This window comes from Triticum aestivum, chromosome 5B (assembly GCF_018294505.1).
Source record: "Triticum aestivum cultivar Chinese Spring chromosome 5B, IWGSC CS RefSeq v2.1, whole genome shotgun sequence".
Classification (NCBI taxonomy): domain Eukaryota; kingdom Viridiplantae; phylum Streptophyta; class Magnoliopsida; order Poales; family Poaceae; genus Triticum; species Triticum aestivum.
This window is the reverse complement of record NC_057807.1, coordinates 494766525-494783766: the sequence shown is the minus strand read 5'-3', so window position 1 is coordinate 494783766 and position 17242 is coordinate 494766525. Positions and strand designations below refer to the sequence as shown.

General features: G+C 45.5%; 1 protein-coding gene across 28 annotated transcripts; it reads right to left on the bottom strand.

Annotated features, from left to right (window-relative positions):
• Positions 1-12474: 12474 nt before the first annotated feature.
• Positions 12475-17039, bottom strand: LOC123112751 (uncharacterized). 28 transcript variants are annotated; one of them, XR_006455670.1, is made up of 8 exons: positions 16597-17028; positions 16445-16503; positions 16292-16354; positions 16134-16195; positions 14631-14866; positions 13996-14067; positions 13396-13486; positions 12475-13110 (listed from the first exon to the last, which is right to left on the bottom strand). XR_006455670.1 is itself a non-coding variant. In XM_044533832.1 (7 exons), the coding sequence occupies exons 3-7, from the start codon at positions 15346-15348 to the stop codon at positions 13080-13082; spliced, it is 477 nt and encodes a 158-aa protein (XP_044389767.1). In that variant the 5' UTR covers positions 15349-16039; positions 16134-16354; positions 16445-17039; the 3' UTR covers positions 12475-13079. The 28 variants fall into 28 exon arrangements, 8 of the variants coding, with proteins under 8 accessions (XP_044389767.1, XP_044389762.1, XP_044389761.1 ...); XR_006455669.1 differs by having other exon boundaries at positions 16445-17027; XR_006455678.1 differs by lacking the exon at positions 16292-16354 and having other exon boundaries at positions 16710-17026.
• Between the last annotated feature and the right edge of the window lie 203 nt (positions 17040-17242).

Genomic DNA, 17242 nt, shown 5'->3' with positions numbered 1-17242 from the left:
ACATCGACTTTGGAACCATTTCCCACGCGCATCGTCACCTCGTCCTTAGCCAATCTTCGCTTAATCCGTAGTCCCTGTTTCGAGTTGCAAATATTAGCAACAGAACCAGTATCAAATACCCAGGTGCTACTGCGAGCATTAGTAAGGTACACATCAATAACATGTATATCACATATACCTTTGTTCACTTTGCCATCCTTCTTATCCGCCAAATACTTGGGGCAGTTCCGCTTCCAGTGTCCAGTCTGCTTGCAGTAGAAGCACTCAGTTTCAGGCTTAGGTCCAGACTTGGGTTTCTTCTCTTGAGCAGCAACTTGCTTGCTGTTCTTTTTGAAGTTCCCCTTCTTCTTCCCTTTGCCCTTTTTCTTGAAACTGGTGGTCTTGTTAACCATCAACACTTGATGCTCCTTCTTGATTTCTACCTCCGCGGCTTTTAGCATTGCGAAGAGCTCGGGAATAGTCTTGTTCATCCCTTGCATATTATAGTTCATCACGAAGCTCTTGTAGCTTGGTGGCAGTGATTGAAGAATTCTGTCAATGACACTATCATCAGGAAGATTAACTCCCAGTTGAATCAAGTGATTATTATACCCAGACATTTTGAGTATGTGTTCACTGACAGAACTATTCTCCTCCATCTTGCAGCTGTAGAACTTATTGGAGACTTCATATCTCTCAATCCGGGCATTTGCTTGAAATATTAACTTCAACTCCTGGAACATCTCATATGCTCCATGACGTTCAAAACGTCGTTGAAGACCCGGTTCTAAGCCGTAAAGCATGGCACACTGAACTATCGAGTAGTCATCAGCTTTGCTCTGCCAGACGTTCTTAACGTCGTCAGTTGCATCAGCAGCAGGCCTGGCACCCAGCGGTGCTTCCAGGACGTAACTTTTCTGTGCAGCAATGAGGATAATCCTCAGGTTACGGACCCAGTCCGTGTAATTGCTACCATCATCTTTCAACTTTGCTTTCTCAAGGAACGCATTAAAATTCAACGGAACAACAGCACGAGCCATCTATCTACAAACAAACATAGACAAGCAAAATACTATCAGGTACTAAGTTTCATGATAAATTTAAGTTCAATTAATCATATTACTTAAGAACTCCCACTTAGACAGACATCTCTCTAGTCATCTAAGTGATCACGTGATCCAAATCAACTAAACCATGTCCGATCATCACGTGAGATGGAGTAGTTTCAATGGTGAACATCACTATGTTGATCATATCTACTATATGATTCACGCTCGACCTTTCGGTCTCCGTGTTCCGAGGCCATATCTGTATATGCTAGGCTCGTCAAGTATGACCTGAGTATTCCGCGTGTGCAACTGTTTTGCACCCGTTGTATTTGAACGTAGAGCCTATCACACCCGATCATCACGTGGTGTCTCAGCACGAAGAACTTTCGCAACGGTGCATACTCAGGGAGAACACTTCTTGATTATTAGTGAGAGATCATCTTAAAATGCTACCGTCAATCAAAGCAAGATAAGATGCATAAAGGATAAACATCACATGCAATCAATATAAGTGATATGATATGGCCATCATCATCTTGTGCTTGTGATCTCCATCTTCGAAGCACCGTCGTGATCACCATCGTCACCGGCGCGACACCTTGATCTCCATCGTAGCATCGTTGTCGTTACGCCATCTATTGCTTCTACGACTATCGCTACCGCTTAGAGATAAAGTAAAGCAATTACAGGGCGTTTGCATTTCATACAATAAAGCGACAACCATATGGCTCCTGCCAGTTGCCGATAACTTCGGTTACAAAACATGATCATCTCATACAATAAAATATAGCATCACGTCTTGACCATATCACATCACAACATGCCCTGCAAAAACAAGTTAGACGTCCTCTACTTTGTTGTTGCAAATTTTACGTGGCTGCTACGGGCTTTAGCAAGAACCGTTCTTACCTACGCATAAAAACCACAACGATAGTTCGTCAAGTTGGTGCTGTTTTAACCTTCGCAAGGACCGGGCGTAGCCACACTCGATTCAGCTAAAGTGAGAGAGACAGACACCCGCCAGCCACCTTTAAGCACGAGTGCTCGTAACGGTGAAACCAGTCTCGCGTAAGCGTACGCGTAATGTCGGTCCGGGCCGCTTCATCTCACAATACCGCCGAACCAAAGTATGACATGCTGGTAAGCAGTATGACTTGTATCGCCCACAACTCACTTGTGTTCTACTCGTGCATATAACATCAACGCATAAAACCTAGGCTCGGATGCCACTGTTGGGGAACGTAGTAATTTCAAAAAAATTCCTACGCACACGCAAGATCATGGTGATGGCATAGCAACAAGAGGGGAGAGTGTTGTCCACATACCCTCGTAGACCGTAAGCGGAAGCGTTAGCACAATGCGGTTGATGTAGTCGTACGTCTTCACGATCCGACCGATCCAAGCACCGAACGTATGGCACCTCCAAGTTCAGCACACGTTCAGCTCGATGATGATCCCCAGGCTCCGATCCAGCAAAGCTTCGGGGATGAGTTCCGTCAGCACGACGGCGTGGTGACGATGATGATGTTTCTACCGGCGCAGGGCTTCGCCTAAACTCCGCGACGATATGACTGAAGTGGAATATGGTGGAGGGGGGCACCGCACACGGCTAAGGAACGATCCGTAGATCAACTTGTGTGTCTATGGGGTGCCCCTCGCCCCCGTATATAAAGGAGCCAGGGGGGAGGAGGCGGCCGGCCAAGGAGGGCACGCCAAGGGGGGAGTCCTACTCCCACCGGGAGTAGGACTCCCTTCTTTCCTAGTTGGAATAGGAGAAGGGGGGAAAGAGGAGGAAGAGGGGAAGGAAAGGGGGGGCGCCGCCCCCCTTCCCTTGTCCTATTCGGACTAGCAAGGGGAGGGACGCGCGGCCCCCCCTGCTTCCTTCCCTCTTCTCCCTCGAGGCCCATGTAGGCCCAATAACCCCCCGGGGGGGTTCCGGTAACCTCCCGGTGCTCCGGTAAAATGCCGATTTCACCCGAAACAATTCCGATGTCCAAATATAGGCTTCCAATATATCAATCTTTATGTCTCGACCATTTCGAGACTCCTCGTTACGTCCGTGATCACATCCGGGACTCCGAACAAACTTCGGTACATCAAAACTTATAAACTCATAATAAAACTGTCATCGTAACGTTAAGCGTGCGGACCCTACGGGTTCGAGAACTATGTAGACATGACCTAGAACTATTCTCGGTCAATAGCCAATAGCGGAACCTGGATGCCCATATTGGTTCCTACATATTCTACGAAGATCTTTATCGGTCAAACCGCATAACAACATACATTGTTCCCTTTGTCATCGGTATGTTACTTGCCCGAGATTTGATCGTCGGTATCCAATACCTAGTTCAACCTCATTACCGGCAAGTCTCTTTACTCGTTCCGTAATGCATCATCCCGTAACCAACTCATTTGGTCACATTGCTTGCAAGGCTTATAATGATGTGCATTACCGAGAGGGCTCAGAGATACCTCTCCGACAATCGGAGTGACAAAACCTAATCTCGAAATACGCCAACTCAACATGTACCTTCGGAGACACCTGTAGTACTCCTTTATAATCACCCAGTTACGTTGTGACATTTGGTAGTACCCAAAGTGTTCCTCCGGTAAACGGGAGTTGCATAATTCTCATAGTTACAGGAACATGTATAAGTCATGAAGAAAGCAATAGCAATATACTAAACGATCAAGTGCTAGGCTAACGGAATGGGTCATGTCAATCACATCATTCTCCTAATGATGTGATCCCATTAATCAAATGACAACACATGTCTATGGTTAGGAAACATAACCATCTTTGATTAATGAGCTAGTCAAGTAGAGGCATACTAGTGACTATATGTTTGTCTATGTATTCACACATGTATTATGTTTCCGGTTAATACAATTCTAGCATGAATAATAAACATTTATCATGATATGAGGAAATAAATAATAACTTTATTATTGCCTCTAGGGCATATTTCCTTCATTCGGCCCCCAGCCGGACATAGTTCCGGAGACCAACACGGCTTCGAATTCAGGCAGGCAACCTCCTTTAACAGAAGGGGGTGCGCCTGTTCCACCGGCGACCTCTGTTCAGCCAGAGGTGTCGGATACCTTATCAGCAGCGCTGAAGAACGCTTCCATCATTGAAGAACACTATGCCCTTATGGGTGTGGTGATTGAGAAGATTCAGTCTGCCGAAAGCGAGCTGGCTGAAGCCTGCACCAGCCTTCTAACATGTTTTGTGGTAAGTTGTGAGGTTTAAAGAGTGTCATAGTATAGATAGTAGCCCCTGATACACTGTTCGGTGTTCGAAAAGAAAAGCCAGACATAGGATCAAATATATGCTCGCAGGAGACTTACCATGCAATACCTTTTTTTGTCTAAGCAGGCGCCTTTATTGACTGCCACCTCTCATACTGCAGAAGTCTCCGGACTGAAGCAGAGTCTGGAGCGGGCCGAAAAAGAGCTCGGCCAAGTGAAGAAGCAGTTGGAGGATAACCAAGGTATGCAAAACCTTGTTTGCATTCAGTACGAATGAATGATTGAATGCGACGAAAAAAATGTCGTGATGTGTATTAGGAGCGATGACCAAAGTCGAGGATCTTAGGAAGGCAGTGGTTGAGGCCGAGAAGAAGGCAACCAAGGAGCAGGGCATTCGTGAAAAGCACGAGGCCAGGGTCATTGAAGTTCAACAAGAGCTCCAAGAGGCCGTGAGGAGGTGCGAGACCTTGGAGCAGAGTTTGACGGATAAAGAATCTGAACTCATCAAGGCTCGTCAAGTCACACACGATGCCCGGGGCGAAGCCCAAGGCGCCCTCCAAGAAATCCAGGAGGCCGAAAAGATCGCGACAGGTAAGGCTTTTTCTATGAAAAGCAAGTATGCGAAGGAAAGATTCCTTTCACTGACCCGAATTCAGAGTTCTCCGGGGGCGTTTGCGGATCTGCCGCGCAGCGTATCTGATGCCGCACAATTCTACTGAGCCGAAGAAGGGAGCTCTACGGAGAAGCTGTTCTGGTCGCAATATCTTGCGCCAGAACATCCAACGCCCTTTATCGATCAGCTGAAACAGCTGGTCGAGCTGCATAGGGCGGCCGAACTAGCCATGAAGGATTTGATTATCTAGCTGTGGCCCACCGAGGTGATTCCCAGCAGCTACTTCGGGATCGTGAAGCGGCTCATTAGTGCCTGCCCTCGGCTTGACGCCATCAAGCGGTCGATCTGTATTGAAGGTGCGCGAATGGCTTTTGCCCGCGCCAAGGTGCACTGGGCGAAGATGGATGCTGTAAAGCTGATGATCGAAGGACCGCCTGCAGGGAAGGAGCACCGCAAGCCCGAGTTGTATTATGACAGTGTCCTGAAGGGATCCCGCCTTGTGGCGGAGCAATGTGCCAAGGATATTATATTCCCATGAATACATTCATGTTATCATGTGGTGTAATATGGAACAAGGTCGTTATGTAATATAATGCTTGTTATTTAAAAAATTTACCTCCTGTGCGACCGTTTTTATATTAATTCTGAGAGTTGGCCAGTCGTCGGCTTCTGCCCCCACATAGGAAGTGCTGGGGTGTTCGGGATAAATCTAAACACTCTTTACCCCAATTTTGGGTCCTTGAAGGAGGTGTTTAGCGCAACGAACCAGGCAATCAGACTATAAGGCTTTATCACCCTCACTTAGCCATAGGAGTTTGACAAAAGAAAGGTAGGCGCAGCCCCTAGTGTTCGGAAGACCAAACTTGGGGTTCTATAAACACCTGATCGGATAAGAACCGATCCATCGCATGATGCATTAGTTGTCGCATAATGAGGAATAAATTGCTAAAGATTTTATGACCTCTCGAACAGCTGACCAGCTCTCGCCGCATCATGACAGTCAGTTTTTGGCTTTCTCTAATGAGGTGCTCGTCCGGAAGAACTGGGACACAATCGCAGTAGTTCTCCCTTTACTACCCTAGCCGATATAGCGGAACATAGGGTAGCAAGCACAGGAGCCGGGCAACCCAACTATTGACCCAAGACATGATTCGAAGCCGATGCATATAATGCTATAAGTTCGGGGTGCCGAACGACCGTGAAGGTGTTCGGACTTTCTTGTCGTATTATGGGTACAACGAAGCCCCTGGCGTATTAAGGCGTACCAGAGTGTACGGCTGCTACTTGACAAAAAATATCAATAAAGAAGAACAACAAGTGAACGTCATATCAAGCCGCATATTGTAATTGAATAATACATCAAAGTGTATGGGTACAAGTAGTGCGATAAAAAGAAATATGACTTTAGAACCAGCTGAGACCAGGGGGAGTTGTATGCGGATCCAGAGAATAAAAGGATGATCATCAAGGGGGAATATCTAGGGATTCCCTTGCATGTTCGAGCTGTTTCCCTCCTTGGTATGTCCGTCCCTTCATAGGTCCGGTCGCCAGGTCGCCAGTGATGGCCTAAACAAAAATGAACCTGAAAAGAAAATGTAAAAAATGTTTGTGTGTCCCGGAGCGGTTGAGCCGCATTGTGGGACACAACCTAGCTGTGCCTCTCTCTGTCGCTGAACTGGTTAGTTGAGCTCTTGACGAGCTGGGCTATCCTGCGGCAGGGTATTTTGGACTCTTTTGACAGTGTCCGGGAGCTTGGCCGTCGAATTGAGGTTCGACTGAAAGAGGCTGCTTTGTGCTTCTGCTGCTAGGGCGGCGGTGTGCTCTTCGGTACGGAGGGAGCGTTTCGTGTTTCCATTTACTGTTATGATGCCACGTGGACCGGGCATCTTAAGCTTAAGATAAGCGTAGTGTGGCACCACATTGAATCGAGCAAATGCGGTTCGTCCGAGCAGTGCGTGATAGCCGCTGTGGAAAGGGACGATATCAAAGATTAACTCTTTGTTACGGAAATTATCCGGGGATCCGAAGACCACTTCCAAAGTGACTGAGCCTATACAACAGGCCTCAACACCTGGTATGACACCTTTAAAGGTGGTTTTGGTGGGTTTGATCCTTGAGAGATCGGTACCGATCTTGCGCACTGGACGTGCCCGGATTGTTTCTTTTGAATGGTTTCTTCCTTTGACCGGTCTTAGAGCCGCTGAATCCGGCGTTGACAGCCGTGTCTTCGGTGCTATCGCCGTTGTTTCAACGCTTGTGTTTGCTGTGTCGGGGCTTGCTGTTGTTATCTCTGGATTTTAGAAGTTCCAGGTTTACTTGAGGTGCTGTTGCTACGAGCTAGCCAGCTGTCCTCGCCCACACAGAAGTGGGTCATAAGCGTCGTAAGGGCTGCCATGGATCTCGGATTCTCTTGTCCGAGGTGTCAGGCAAGCCATTCGTCACAGATGTTATGCTTAAAGGCCGATAGGGCTTCGGCATCCGGACAGTCGAAGATTTGGTTCTTTTTAGTTAAGAACCGAGTCCAGAATTTCCTGGCTGACTCTCCGGGCTGTTGGATTATATGACTTAAGTCATCAGTGTCCGGAGGTCGGACATAAGTGCCCTGGAAGTTGGCAAGGAATGCGTCTTCCAGGTTCTCCCAACTGCCAATAGAGTTTTCGGGCAGACTGTTCAACCAGTGCCGAGCTGGTCCCTTGAGTTTTAGCGGGAGATATTTGATGGCATGAAGATCATCACCGCAAGCCATATCAATGCGGAGAAGGAAGTATTCGATCCATACCGCGGGATCTGTTGTCCCATCATAAGATTCGATGTTTACGGGTTTAAACCCTTCTGGGAATTCATGTTCCATTACTTCATCAGTGAAGCATAGGGGGTGTGCGGCGCTTCTATGTCAGGCTACGTTGCGACGCAGTTCGGATGGAGCTGGTGTGCTGTATTCGGCCCGGACAGGTTTGTATTTAGTATATCCGGCGTGGCGGTCGTCGTCGCGCGTTGGGGCGCGCCCCCGTGATCCGTAGATCGATCTGGGTTGTCCTGCTTTGTTTTCCAAGTCATACCCAGGTCATGTGTGTATCCCCGAGCTTTTGTGTTTCTATTTGTTCGGCGACGGGGTGCAGGCTGGTGTTCGGCCTGATACGCCGCTTTATCTCGGACACGCGGTGGTTGGTCAGCCGTATCATTGCTACCTCTTGAGCATGCGTTGGTTTTTCCCTTGAAGAGGAAAGGGTGATGCAGCAAAGTAGCGTAAGTATTTCCCTCAGTTTTGAGAACCAAGATATCAATCTAGTAGGAGGCTCCTCCCAAGTCCCACGCGCCTACACAAACAAACAAGAACCTCGCAAAAAATGCGATAAAGGGGTTGTCAATCCCTTCACGGTAACTTGCGAAAGTGAGATCTGATAGAGATAATAAGATAAGATAAATATTTTTGGTATTTTTATGATATAGATTGGAAAATAAAAGATGCAAATAAAAGTAGATGGAAAGCTCGTATGATAAAAGATAGACCCAGGGGCCATAGGTTTCACTATAGGCTTCTCTCAAGATAGCAAAATTATTACGGTGGGTGAACAAATTACTGTCGAGCAAATGATAGGAAAGTGCATAGTTATGAGAATATCTAGGCATGATCATGTATATAAGCATCATGTCCGCAGCAAGTAGATCGAAACGATTCTGCATCTACTACTATTACTCCACACATCGACCGACTCCTGCCTGCATCTAGAGTATTAAGTTCATAAGAATAGCGCAACGCATTAAACAAGATGACATGATGTGGAGGGATAAACTCAAGCAATATGATATAAACCCCATCTTTTTATCCTCGATGGCAACAATACAATACATGCCTTGCTGCCCCTGCTGTCACTGGGAAAAGACACCGCAAGATTGAACCCAAAGCTAAGAACTTCTCCCATTGCAAGAAAGATCAATCTAGTAGGCCAAATCAAACTGATAATTCGAAGAGACTTGCAGAGATAACCAATCATACATAAAAGAATTTAGAGGACATTCAAATATTTCTCATAGATAAACTTGATCATAAACCCACAATTCATCGGATCTCGACAAACACACCGCAAAAAGAGTTACATCGAATAGATCTCCAAGAAGAGGAAGGAGAACTTTGTATTGAGAATCAAAGAGAGAGAAGAAGCCATCTAGCTAATAACTGTGGACCCGAAGGTCTGTGGTAAACTACTCACAACTCATCGGAGAGGCCTTAGAGATGATGTAGAGGCCCTCCGTGGTCGATTCCCCCTCCGGCGAAGCGCCGGTGAAGGCTCAAAGATGGGATCTCGCGGATACAGAAGGTTGCGGTGGTGGAATTTGGTTTTCATGGTGCTCCTGAATGGTTTCGGGTTACGTAGATATAAATAGGAGGAAGAAGTAGGTCGGTGGATGCTCGAGGGGCCCACGAGGGTGGGGCCCACGAGGGTGGGGCCGCATCCTCCCCCTTTGGGCGCGCTGGGCACCCTCGTGGCTGCCTCGTTCGTTGCTTGACGTCCACTCCAAGTCTCCTAGTTTGCATTTGTTCCAAAAATATCACTCCCGAAGGTTTCATACCGTTTGGACTCCGATTGATATTCCTTTTCTTCGAAACACTAAAATAGGCAAAAAAAACAGCAATTCGGGCTGGGCCTCCGGTTAGTAGGTTAGTCCCAAAAATGATATAAAAGTATAAAGTAAAGCCCATAAACATCCAAAACGGGTAATATAATAGCATGGAACAATCAAAAATTATAGATACGTTGGAGACGTATCAAGCATCCCCAAGCTTAATTCCTGCTCGCCCTCGAGTAGGTAATTGATAAAAATAGAATTTTGATGTGGAATGCTACCTAGCATAATTCTCAATGTAATTTTCTTTATTGTGGCATGAATGTTCAGATCCAAATGATTCAAAATAAAAGTTCATATTGACATGATAAACAATAATACTTCAAGCATACTAACAAAGTAATCATGTCTTCTCAAAATATCATGGCTAAAGAAAGCTATCCCTACAAAATCATATAGTCTGGCTATGCTCTATCTTCACTAGATGACCCGTTGCGCCAATGGCGCAAAGGCCGAATGCAAGCCAAGTATTGTAAGAATGAGCATATATTTCTTTTATTATGGTTGTTTCAAAAGCATATCACACAACAGTCTAAGCAATAAATAACCGATAGTTAAATGCAGAAGATGATCTTAGGGGATTACATAAGATCCAAAAGGATGATAAACACAGAAGTCTTGGTAGGCATTTATACTAATATTAAGTTATATAGCAAGGAGATCTTGCAACTTGCTTATATTGAGTACATGATGAGGTGCAGTCTCTTGGAAATGCATTTGAAGGCGAAAGCATATGCTTGTCCTTTGTTCATGCTAGGTGACTTGTTGCGTCCATGGCGCAAAAGGCGAGAGCGAGCAAGTATTTAAACCATGCATATGATATTGATCAAGAACCAACTTAATAAATACTTATTTTTCATTGAAATCATACCAACGGCCATGCTAGCGCCCATAGTTCATGCCGGCGGCCATGCCTGCAGCCAACATACATGCAAGCCTAAAAAACAAAATGTGGCTCATGCTATCACACTTGCCAACACACACAAAAAAGGTGGTTCAAGCACGCCATACATCTTGGTTGTGGGCATGCTGGCACACTTGTCGGCATATAAAAAAGATGGCGCTCTCCGTCATAGATCAATCATCAAGCTTGAGCATCTCCCTCTGCATCTTCTCAAACCAAGGCCTCTTTCTCGGGGACACCGTGCTCAAGTGCACAGTAATGATCTTCACCTCCATCATGCAAGGGAGCGCCACTTCTTTTGTTTTGGTCTTGGCTTTGACAGCCTCGATCTCTAGCTTCTTCGCTTGCATGTCTGTCTCCATCTCTAGCTTCGTCGCGTGCATCTTCGCCTCAATCTCGATCTTCTTCGCTCGCATCTCCGCCACTATCTCGAGCTTCTTCGCTCGCATCTCCATGTAGGCCTTCATTTACTCTTCTTTTGGCGGCCTTCTGTTGGGCAGCGGCGCCCGCCGCAGCTTCCAGCTTGTCGGCATGCACCTGCCTCCGGCCAGCCCTCTTGGTGGAACGACCCGTCGCACGTCCATTAGCACCTTCTTGGGCGGCGCCCCCTTTTTGCGGACGACGCGGCGAGGTCGACGACGTCGTCGGGGTTTGACGCGTCGCCCATGGCAAGTGGCCGGGAGAGCAAGCGGGCGGGAGGTTTTCTGGGGAAGGAAGGGAAATGGGGGTGGATGTACCATAGACTGGTGGTCCAAGGGGTTGGCAAGGGCGTGCATCGCACGCATACACGCTGTGTCCGCGCCGACGCAAATCCGGCCCGAATTTGGGTCTGAAATGGGCCGCGCACAGACATTACAAAGAGCGGACGCTCGTCCGTTTGCGTCGGCGCGTCGAGCCGCGAATTGTGCCAGTTTCGATCCAAACGAACACGGGTGGGCAGTTTGGGTCGGCGTGTTGGAGTTGCTCTAACATTCCTAGGAGTGACATTGCAGGGCACCGAAGTAAACCAACAATTAATAAAGAGAAGTGAGTTCATATCATGTAGGTTTAGCAACGTATCAGCACACATCAGCATTTATTTTTCTGAGATACTCTATTTCACCAGGATGCTCTATTACTGAGTGATGCACATACTATTTATACTTGGCAGCTAGGCATGCTAATACGCCTTCGCGGACAAAAGGGTAACATGTATGCACTGTTTGTCCGTTAATATATATCTTTGCACGGAAAAAATGCAAAAGAAATTTGAAGACTATCCATAGAATAACACTTCGGTGTCACTATCTAAAATATTTCATCAACATAAATCATCTATCCTCATTAGTATGCAGTATACCATCTGTCATAGCTGGAAAGGGACGATACGAATCCTAGCCAATCTGATCAGAACAAGAGTTTTCGGAGTAGCCACTGCTCTACTTGATTCCAGCTTTAACTACGGGTTGATTGAAGTTTTTAACACTGGGATAGGGGCTTCAGTCTTTGAGCTTCAGCCAGTAGGATTTTCTGTCGAAACAACCAAAACATCGTCCTCTCGCCTGATCTTGGCTGCACCTCGAATATATCAGACTATGGAAGTAGAATCAGCAATCAATAAGGCCTTGTATGATCAGACTACGGTCTTAGTCGATGCCACACGTATGATTTGTTTCATCCCAAAGAAGAAACAACATATGATTTGGCATTCAGCTTCTAAAAATATATAATAGTTAATAAACCGAGGCCCTACCAATCAATAATTTTATCTCCAGAAGTCCTTTACTTTGAGGTGAGTTAAGAGAGAAAAATATTGTATGTTTCCATATGCAGTTTTGCAGTGAATTTCAGTTACAACCAAAGCTCCTTAATAAATAATTTCTTGGTTGTAACTAAATATACCAGGGCTGAAACCAACAAACCTTGTGTAGATGGAAGAGCTGTGGTCTTTCCGCCTAAATTAAGGCGGTGCCTTGATGTTAGCTGTCGACCATCAACTACTACACCACTTGACCGTGCCGGTTGTGTTGGATGGAAGAGAATGTGTGAAGCTTAGGAGATAAAAATCCTTCATCAACCAGATACTACGTCTCCAAATCCCCAACCAATAAGGAATAATTTTACACTGAGGGTACCAACAATCTGAATAAAATGATTTCCAGTTCACTTGTGTGCTAATCTAATATATAATGTTGTTCAGTTGTTAAGTTCAGAAAATTAGGGATATATAGCGGAAACAGAGGAGGTTCAGATTAAGTTAACTCTGTTGGGTCATCAGTCCGGGGTATTAACTCCTGATCAGCACCTTCAGCAACAACGACCACAACATGCCCCTTCTTCTTTATCCGTTCATACAGGAACTCAAACAGGCTTCCCTTCCCTTCAACGTGGAAATCAATCTCAAGATTCACAGCAGTCAACATCTCGGCTGCTCAGGGTGGCATGAAGAGTAATGTGTCATGTGCTCCTTCCCGTAAGTTTGACAAGACCAATGCCATTCACAGCGCTCACAGCCTCCACATGTGCCGGTTGATCGCATGCTGAGTAATCTCCACTGCAGTTTGGAACACAAACGACCTGTCTATGATGCCGATGTCCACAGTTTTGGGGATCCATGTAATGGATATCCTCAAACCATGCCGTTTAATCTCTTTGAATATCGCCACTGCTCCTCTCATGGTTCCTTCCCCGCCAATCGCATAGACCTATGAATTGTCATAAAAGGAATATTCAGATAGGATATTAAGATTAAGGCCTCAAGAACAGGACCAATTGGCATGTGAACCAGCACATTTAACATGGTACTTAATTATTTTTTTGGCAATAAAAACATGGAGCTGGGCCCATATACACCAGAAGCTCAGCTTGTTTTGTGAAAAAGGCAAAACCAGTTACTTATATGCCTAACGGACCACCAAATAAAACACAGCCTCCTCTACATGCCAATAGTTCCAAGAAAAAGCAAATTTAAATGCAGATAAGTATAGCACCTCGGATCTGTACAATTGCAAATACACAATTGACAATCCCAATTCTTCTTCTTCACTTCATCCTTGGATATGTATACGTCATGTTGAAAAACTAATATATTAGCAAATTTAAATGTGAGTGGCAGAGAAAGTAACAGGAAAATAGAGAGCACATCCACAAGATTTCTTACAGTCCAGGAACGCAAAAAGCAGAGAAAAGCATGGCCCATCAAGGGTCTACAGCAAACAACAAGTAAACATCAGCGGCTTTGCCTATCTAGCTAAACAATTTTTTCTTTGTTCTTTTCTTTTTGCTCAATTTTGTAAAAGAACAATCAACTAAAAAAATAAGTCACCAACATATAGAGTACACTTAAAAAAAAGAACTCACCCATACTGAAATAGTTCCAAAACAACAGCAAAAAATATGTGATGGCATGCTTTGGCTAATGCGAGGAAATTGAGTTTCAGTTTGATATGGATGTCTCATGGAGTGGCACTATCACTGGGGAGTTTTTGTTGTGATTCTTCAGCATGCTCTTGAAGGCGGTCCTAAGAAACCAATATGAATAACTTCTAGGTACATATCATGATAAGTAAATGAGATATAGACAGAACTACCTCAGGTGATGGTGCGTTTGGCATTGCCGTCGTCATCAGAAAGCAGCATTGGTGCATTATACAACCTGGTTCCTAACCAAGACAGAAAGTAACAGCAAACGTAAACCCATCCGACAACAGCAATGGAGAGACTTATGTATCCAGTAAGGCAATGGACAGGGCTGGTTCATAATACATACATGCACACGAGCTTAGATTTCAGTGTAAGCTACAAACAGGGAATAAATAATTGTGCAATGTTAAAATTAAATAGAGAGAAGGGAAAAGATTGATTAGTAACCTGGCCTAAAACTTAGATTCTGCGTGATGTTGCTTTGTTCATTAGTGAACTTTTGGGATGCTGGCCTGAATAAATTGGGATTACATAGGACCATAAGTATGCAGTTCTTGAGAGCTAAAATTGATCCATAATTCCATGTCTACGGATGCAACAATTCAGCTTAGACATCCAATCGTAGTTAGGTTCAGGTTCAGTCTATTTCATATAGCTAGCAAAAGCAAGTGGAAGGCCTCCACCCGGAACTACTTGTTTGCATGTGCTCTGACTAAACTGAACAAGATCACTTGTATCTCTGAAATGTACTACACTCTTATTTTCTGCATAACAATTTTGTGACATCCATACACAAACATACCTGTATGCCAATAACCAAACCTGATCGACATAATCCGCTGATAGATGCAAATTGCATTGACACAAACTGGAGCCCACACAAGTGCCAAAAGTAGCACGTGTGTATGGCAAAGCTTCGAGAACATCCAGTATTCCCGCTGAGAGCATGAGCAGATCCATGTCCGAGCCTCCATCGTTGTAATCTGGTATCCCATTCTCATCCTTGCCTGACCTTTGTCCTCCCAAAATCAAATTGTCCTGAACCAAAACAGAAAGAATTCGATTCATTTACTTTTAGCAACATGTAACAGAAAGCCTACTAAATCTTCCTTTGGTGGAATCTACACTTTCATCTACCCAGAAAGGAACAATTTTGCACAATAAAGAACACAGACGTCAAGGACTAATATAAATTAAGTGAGATCTTCGTTCCAAAAATAAGTGAAATTAACATGTCATACATATCTGCTCCTTAGTATAAGTAACTACTCCTACTTAATGCCCAACAGTACAGTCTTAGAAAAATGAAGGGAAAAGGGATAAGTTTAGAACTGAAGTATGCTTGAAGCCCAACAGTATAGTATGTCTGAAGCCAACAATCCAATGACCCTGCATAAGAAATAATTATTGAATATTTTTCTGACCTGATGCAGGGTCATGGGATTGTTGGCGGTTGAAAGACGGCGCAAGGTAGTTGCTCGTTGTATAAAATACACATCAAGAAAAGTCAACCCACTCATACTTCTACAATGGCAGGGGCAAATCAAAAATGGATAGAAGAATTAGGACAATCCTAAAATCTGGAATGCAAATTGCTTCTTCAAACAACTGGGCTTACTAACTCAATTATACACAGCCACACTTGCTCAGAGATTAGATAAATCACAGGTGTAAGCAATATAAAGAGGCTCAGACATTAAATAAAACAGGAATGTAAGAAATATGAAGTGCAGGTTTCTGTACACCTCACACATCTCATTTGTAGTGCACAAGTCGTCAGATGGTTCAAAGGGGGATATAATACAAAAGCAAGACAGGAATATAAGGTGCAGGTTTCTGTACACCTCACACTTATGATTTGTAGTGCACAGGTCATTGGATGGTTCAAAGGAGGATGAAATACAAAAGCAAGACAGGTTTAGGTAACACATTCAAGTGTGATTATTAATGTATCATCACACACTACAAAATATAATTATTGACTCGATAGCCGGACCTACCTCGGCATATCAAGAATAGCCTCAAATTCTGAAGAAATGAGGCATCATCAGGTCGGGGGGTAAGTATGCCAATGATCATATCCTCACAATTGATCTGGACTTTCTCTTTTTCCAACTAAACTGATAACTTTGTGTTATCTATCAGATACGAGAGGTAATAATACAACACCAAAAGTATCTCTTCTGGAATTCCATTCTTAGTAGTAACAATCTGGGAGAGAGAAACCATCTCATTTATATTTCCTTGAAGTATGAAAATACTGCAGTAATGTGAAGGAAAAATTCACAGAACCTGGAGTGCTCACCTAGGACTTAAAAAACATCTATTGCTCTCAACCTGTCCGCAGCATTCTAAAACTTCCACTCCCTGCAGCAAAAACAAAAGGAAACCACCAAACTGAGTATTGCATCAACAACGAAACAACAATCTAGAAAGGTAATGGAATTGAGGGCATGCCCCTACGAAGCTCCCATTTGAACAACTAAACCAGCAGCTGCAAAATTGTACATCATTAGACCCTGCTTCCTGCAAGCAATTCATCAAGCACTCCATGAGCACAAAAAAATGAATCATTAGGAGAGAGATGGAAAAGAGTGGTGGAGAGGATAAGCATACCTGCAGCAGAGCCCGCTGTAACCATTGGTGTAGGAACCGAACCTCCTCGACATCAAACCCTAGAAATGAAATAGAATGAAATTAATCAAGAGAGGAAGGAATCAGAACAAGGACCTCGCATGGGGAGGCAGAAGGCGGCGTTGTGCTCTAACGGATGGGGCTGGTAGGGAGGCCGAGACGAGGTCCTCATCAGTGAGCTGGAAAAGTTGGAGACGAGCAGGATGGTTCCAGACGCGGATCGAGGTGGTTCCGAAGGCGAGAGCACCTCCACGAGCGCCTCCATGGTGCAGCACATGCCGGAGCTCCACGAGCAGCTGCGGCGGGCATGGCGCGCCGGCACTCCGTGCTCTCCTGCGGGCTTGGCTCCTTCTCTAGCGCACCCCCTCTTCTCCACTTCACGTCCCTCCTCCTTCCTGGTTCTCCACTCGGCGGAGCGTCGGGAGTTGGCGAGGGCGGGGCCAAAGACGGGGAGGAGAGAGGGCGGCGGCTTGGGGGAGAGGCGACGGATTGAGGAGGAGGAGAGAAGGCGGGGATTGGGGGAGGCCGGGGAAAGAGGAGGCAGCGGATTGGGGGAAAGTGGAGCAAGCAGGACAAAAAGCGACGCCCACCCACGGGACCGACACATGGGCCCAGCGCGGCTGAAGCGCAAGGGCTGCTGCTGGGTGCTAGAAGAATGGTAAAAAATGCCCTGCCAACCCACGATCGCTCCTGCCAACCCATGTTCCATCGCTGCTGCTTTTTTCCACCGGAACAGGCACACACATCGTGTGGCTGCGAGGCTGGCCCACGGGCAAGGCT

What these genes read in the sequence shown, in the direction of transcription:
- LOC123112751 (XM_044533827.1), bottom strand. Translation starts at nt 15,348, where the DNA reads ATGAGTGGGTTGACTTTTCTTGATGTGTATTTTATACAACGAGCAACT. An exon ending in ATCCCATGACCCTGCATCAG is followed by an intron (nt 14,867 to 15,252) that starts GTCAGAAAAATA and finishes GTTTTGGTTCAG; the next exon opens with GACAATTTGATTTTGGGAGG. An exon ending in CAAACGCACCATCACCTGAG is followed by an intron (nt 13,111 to 13,995) that starts GTAGTTCTGTCT and finishes GACAATTCATAG; the next exon opens with GTCTATGCGATTGGCGGGGA.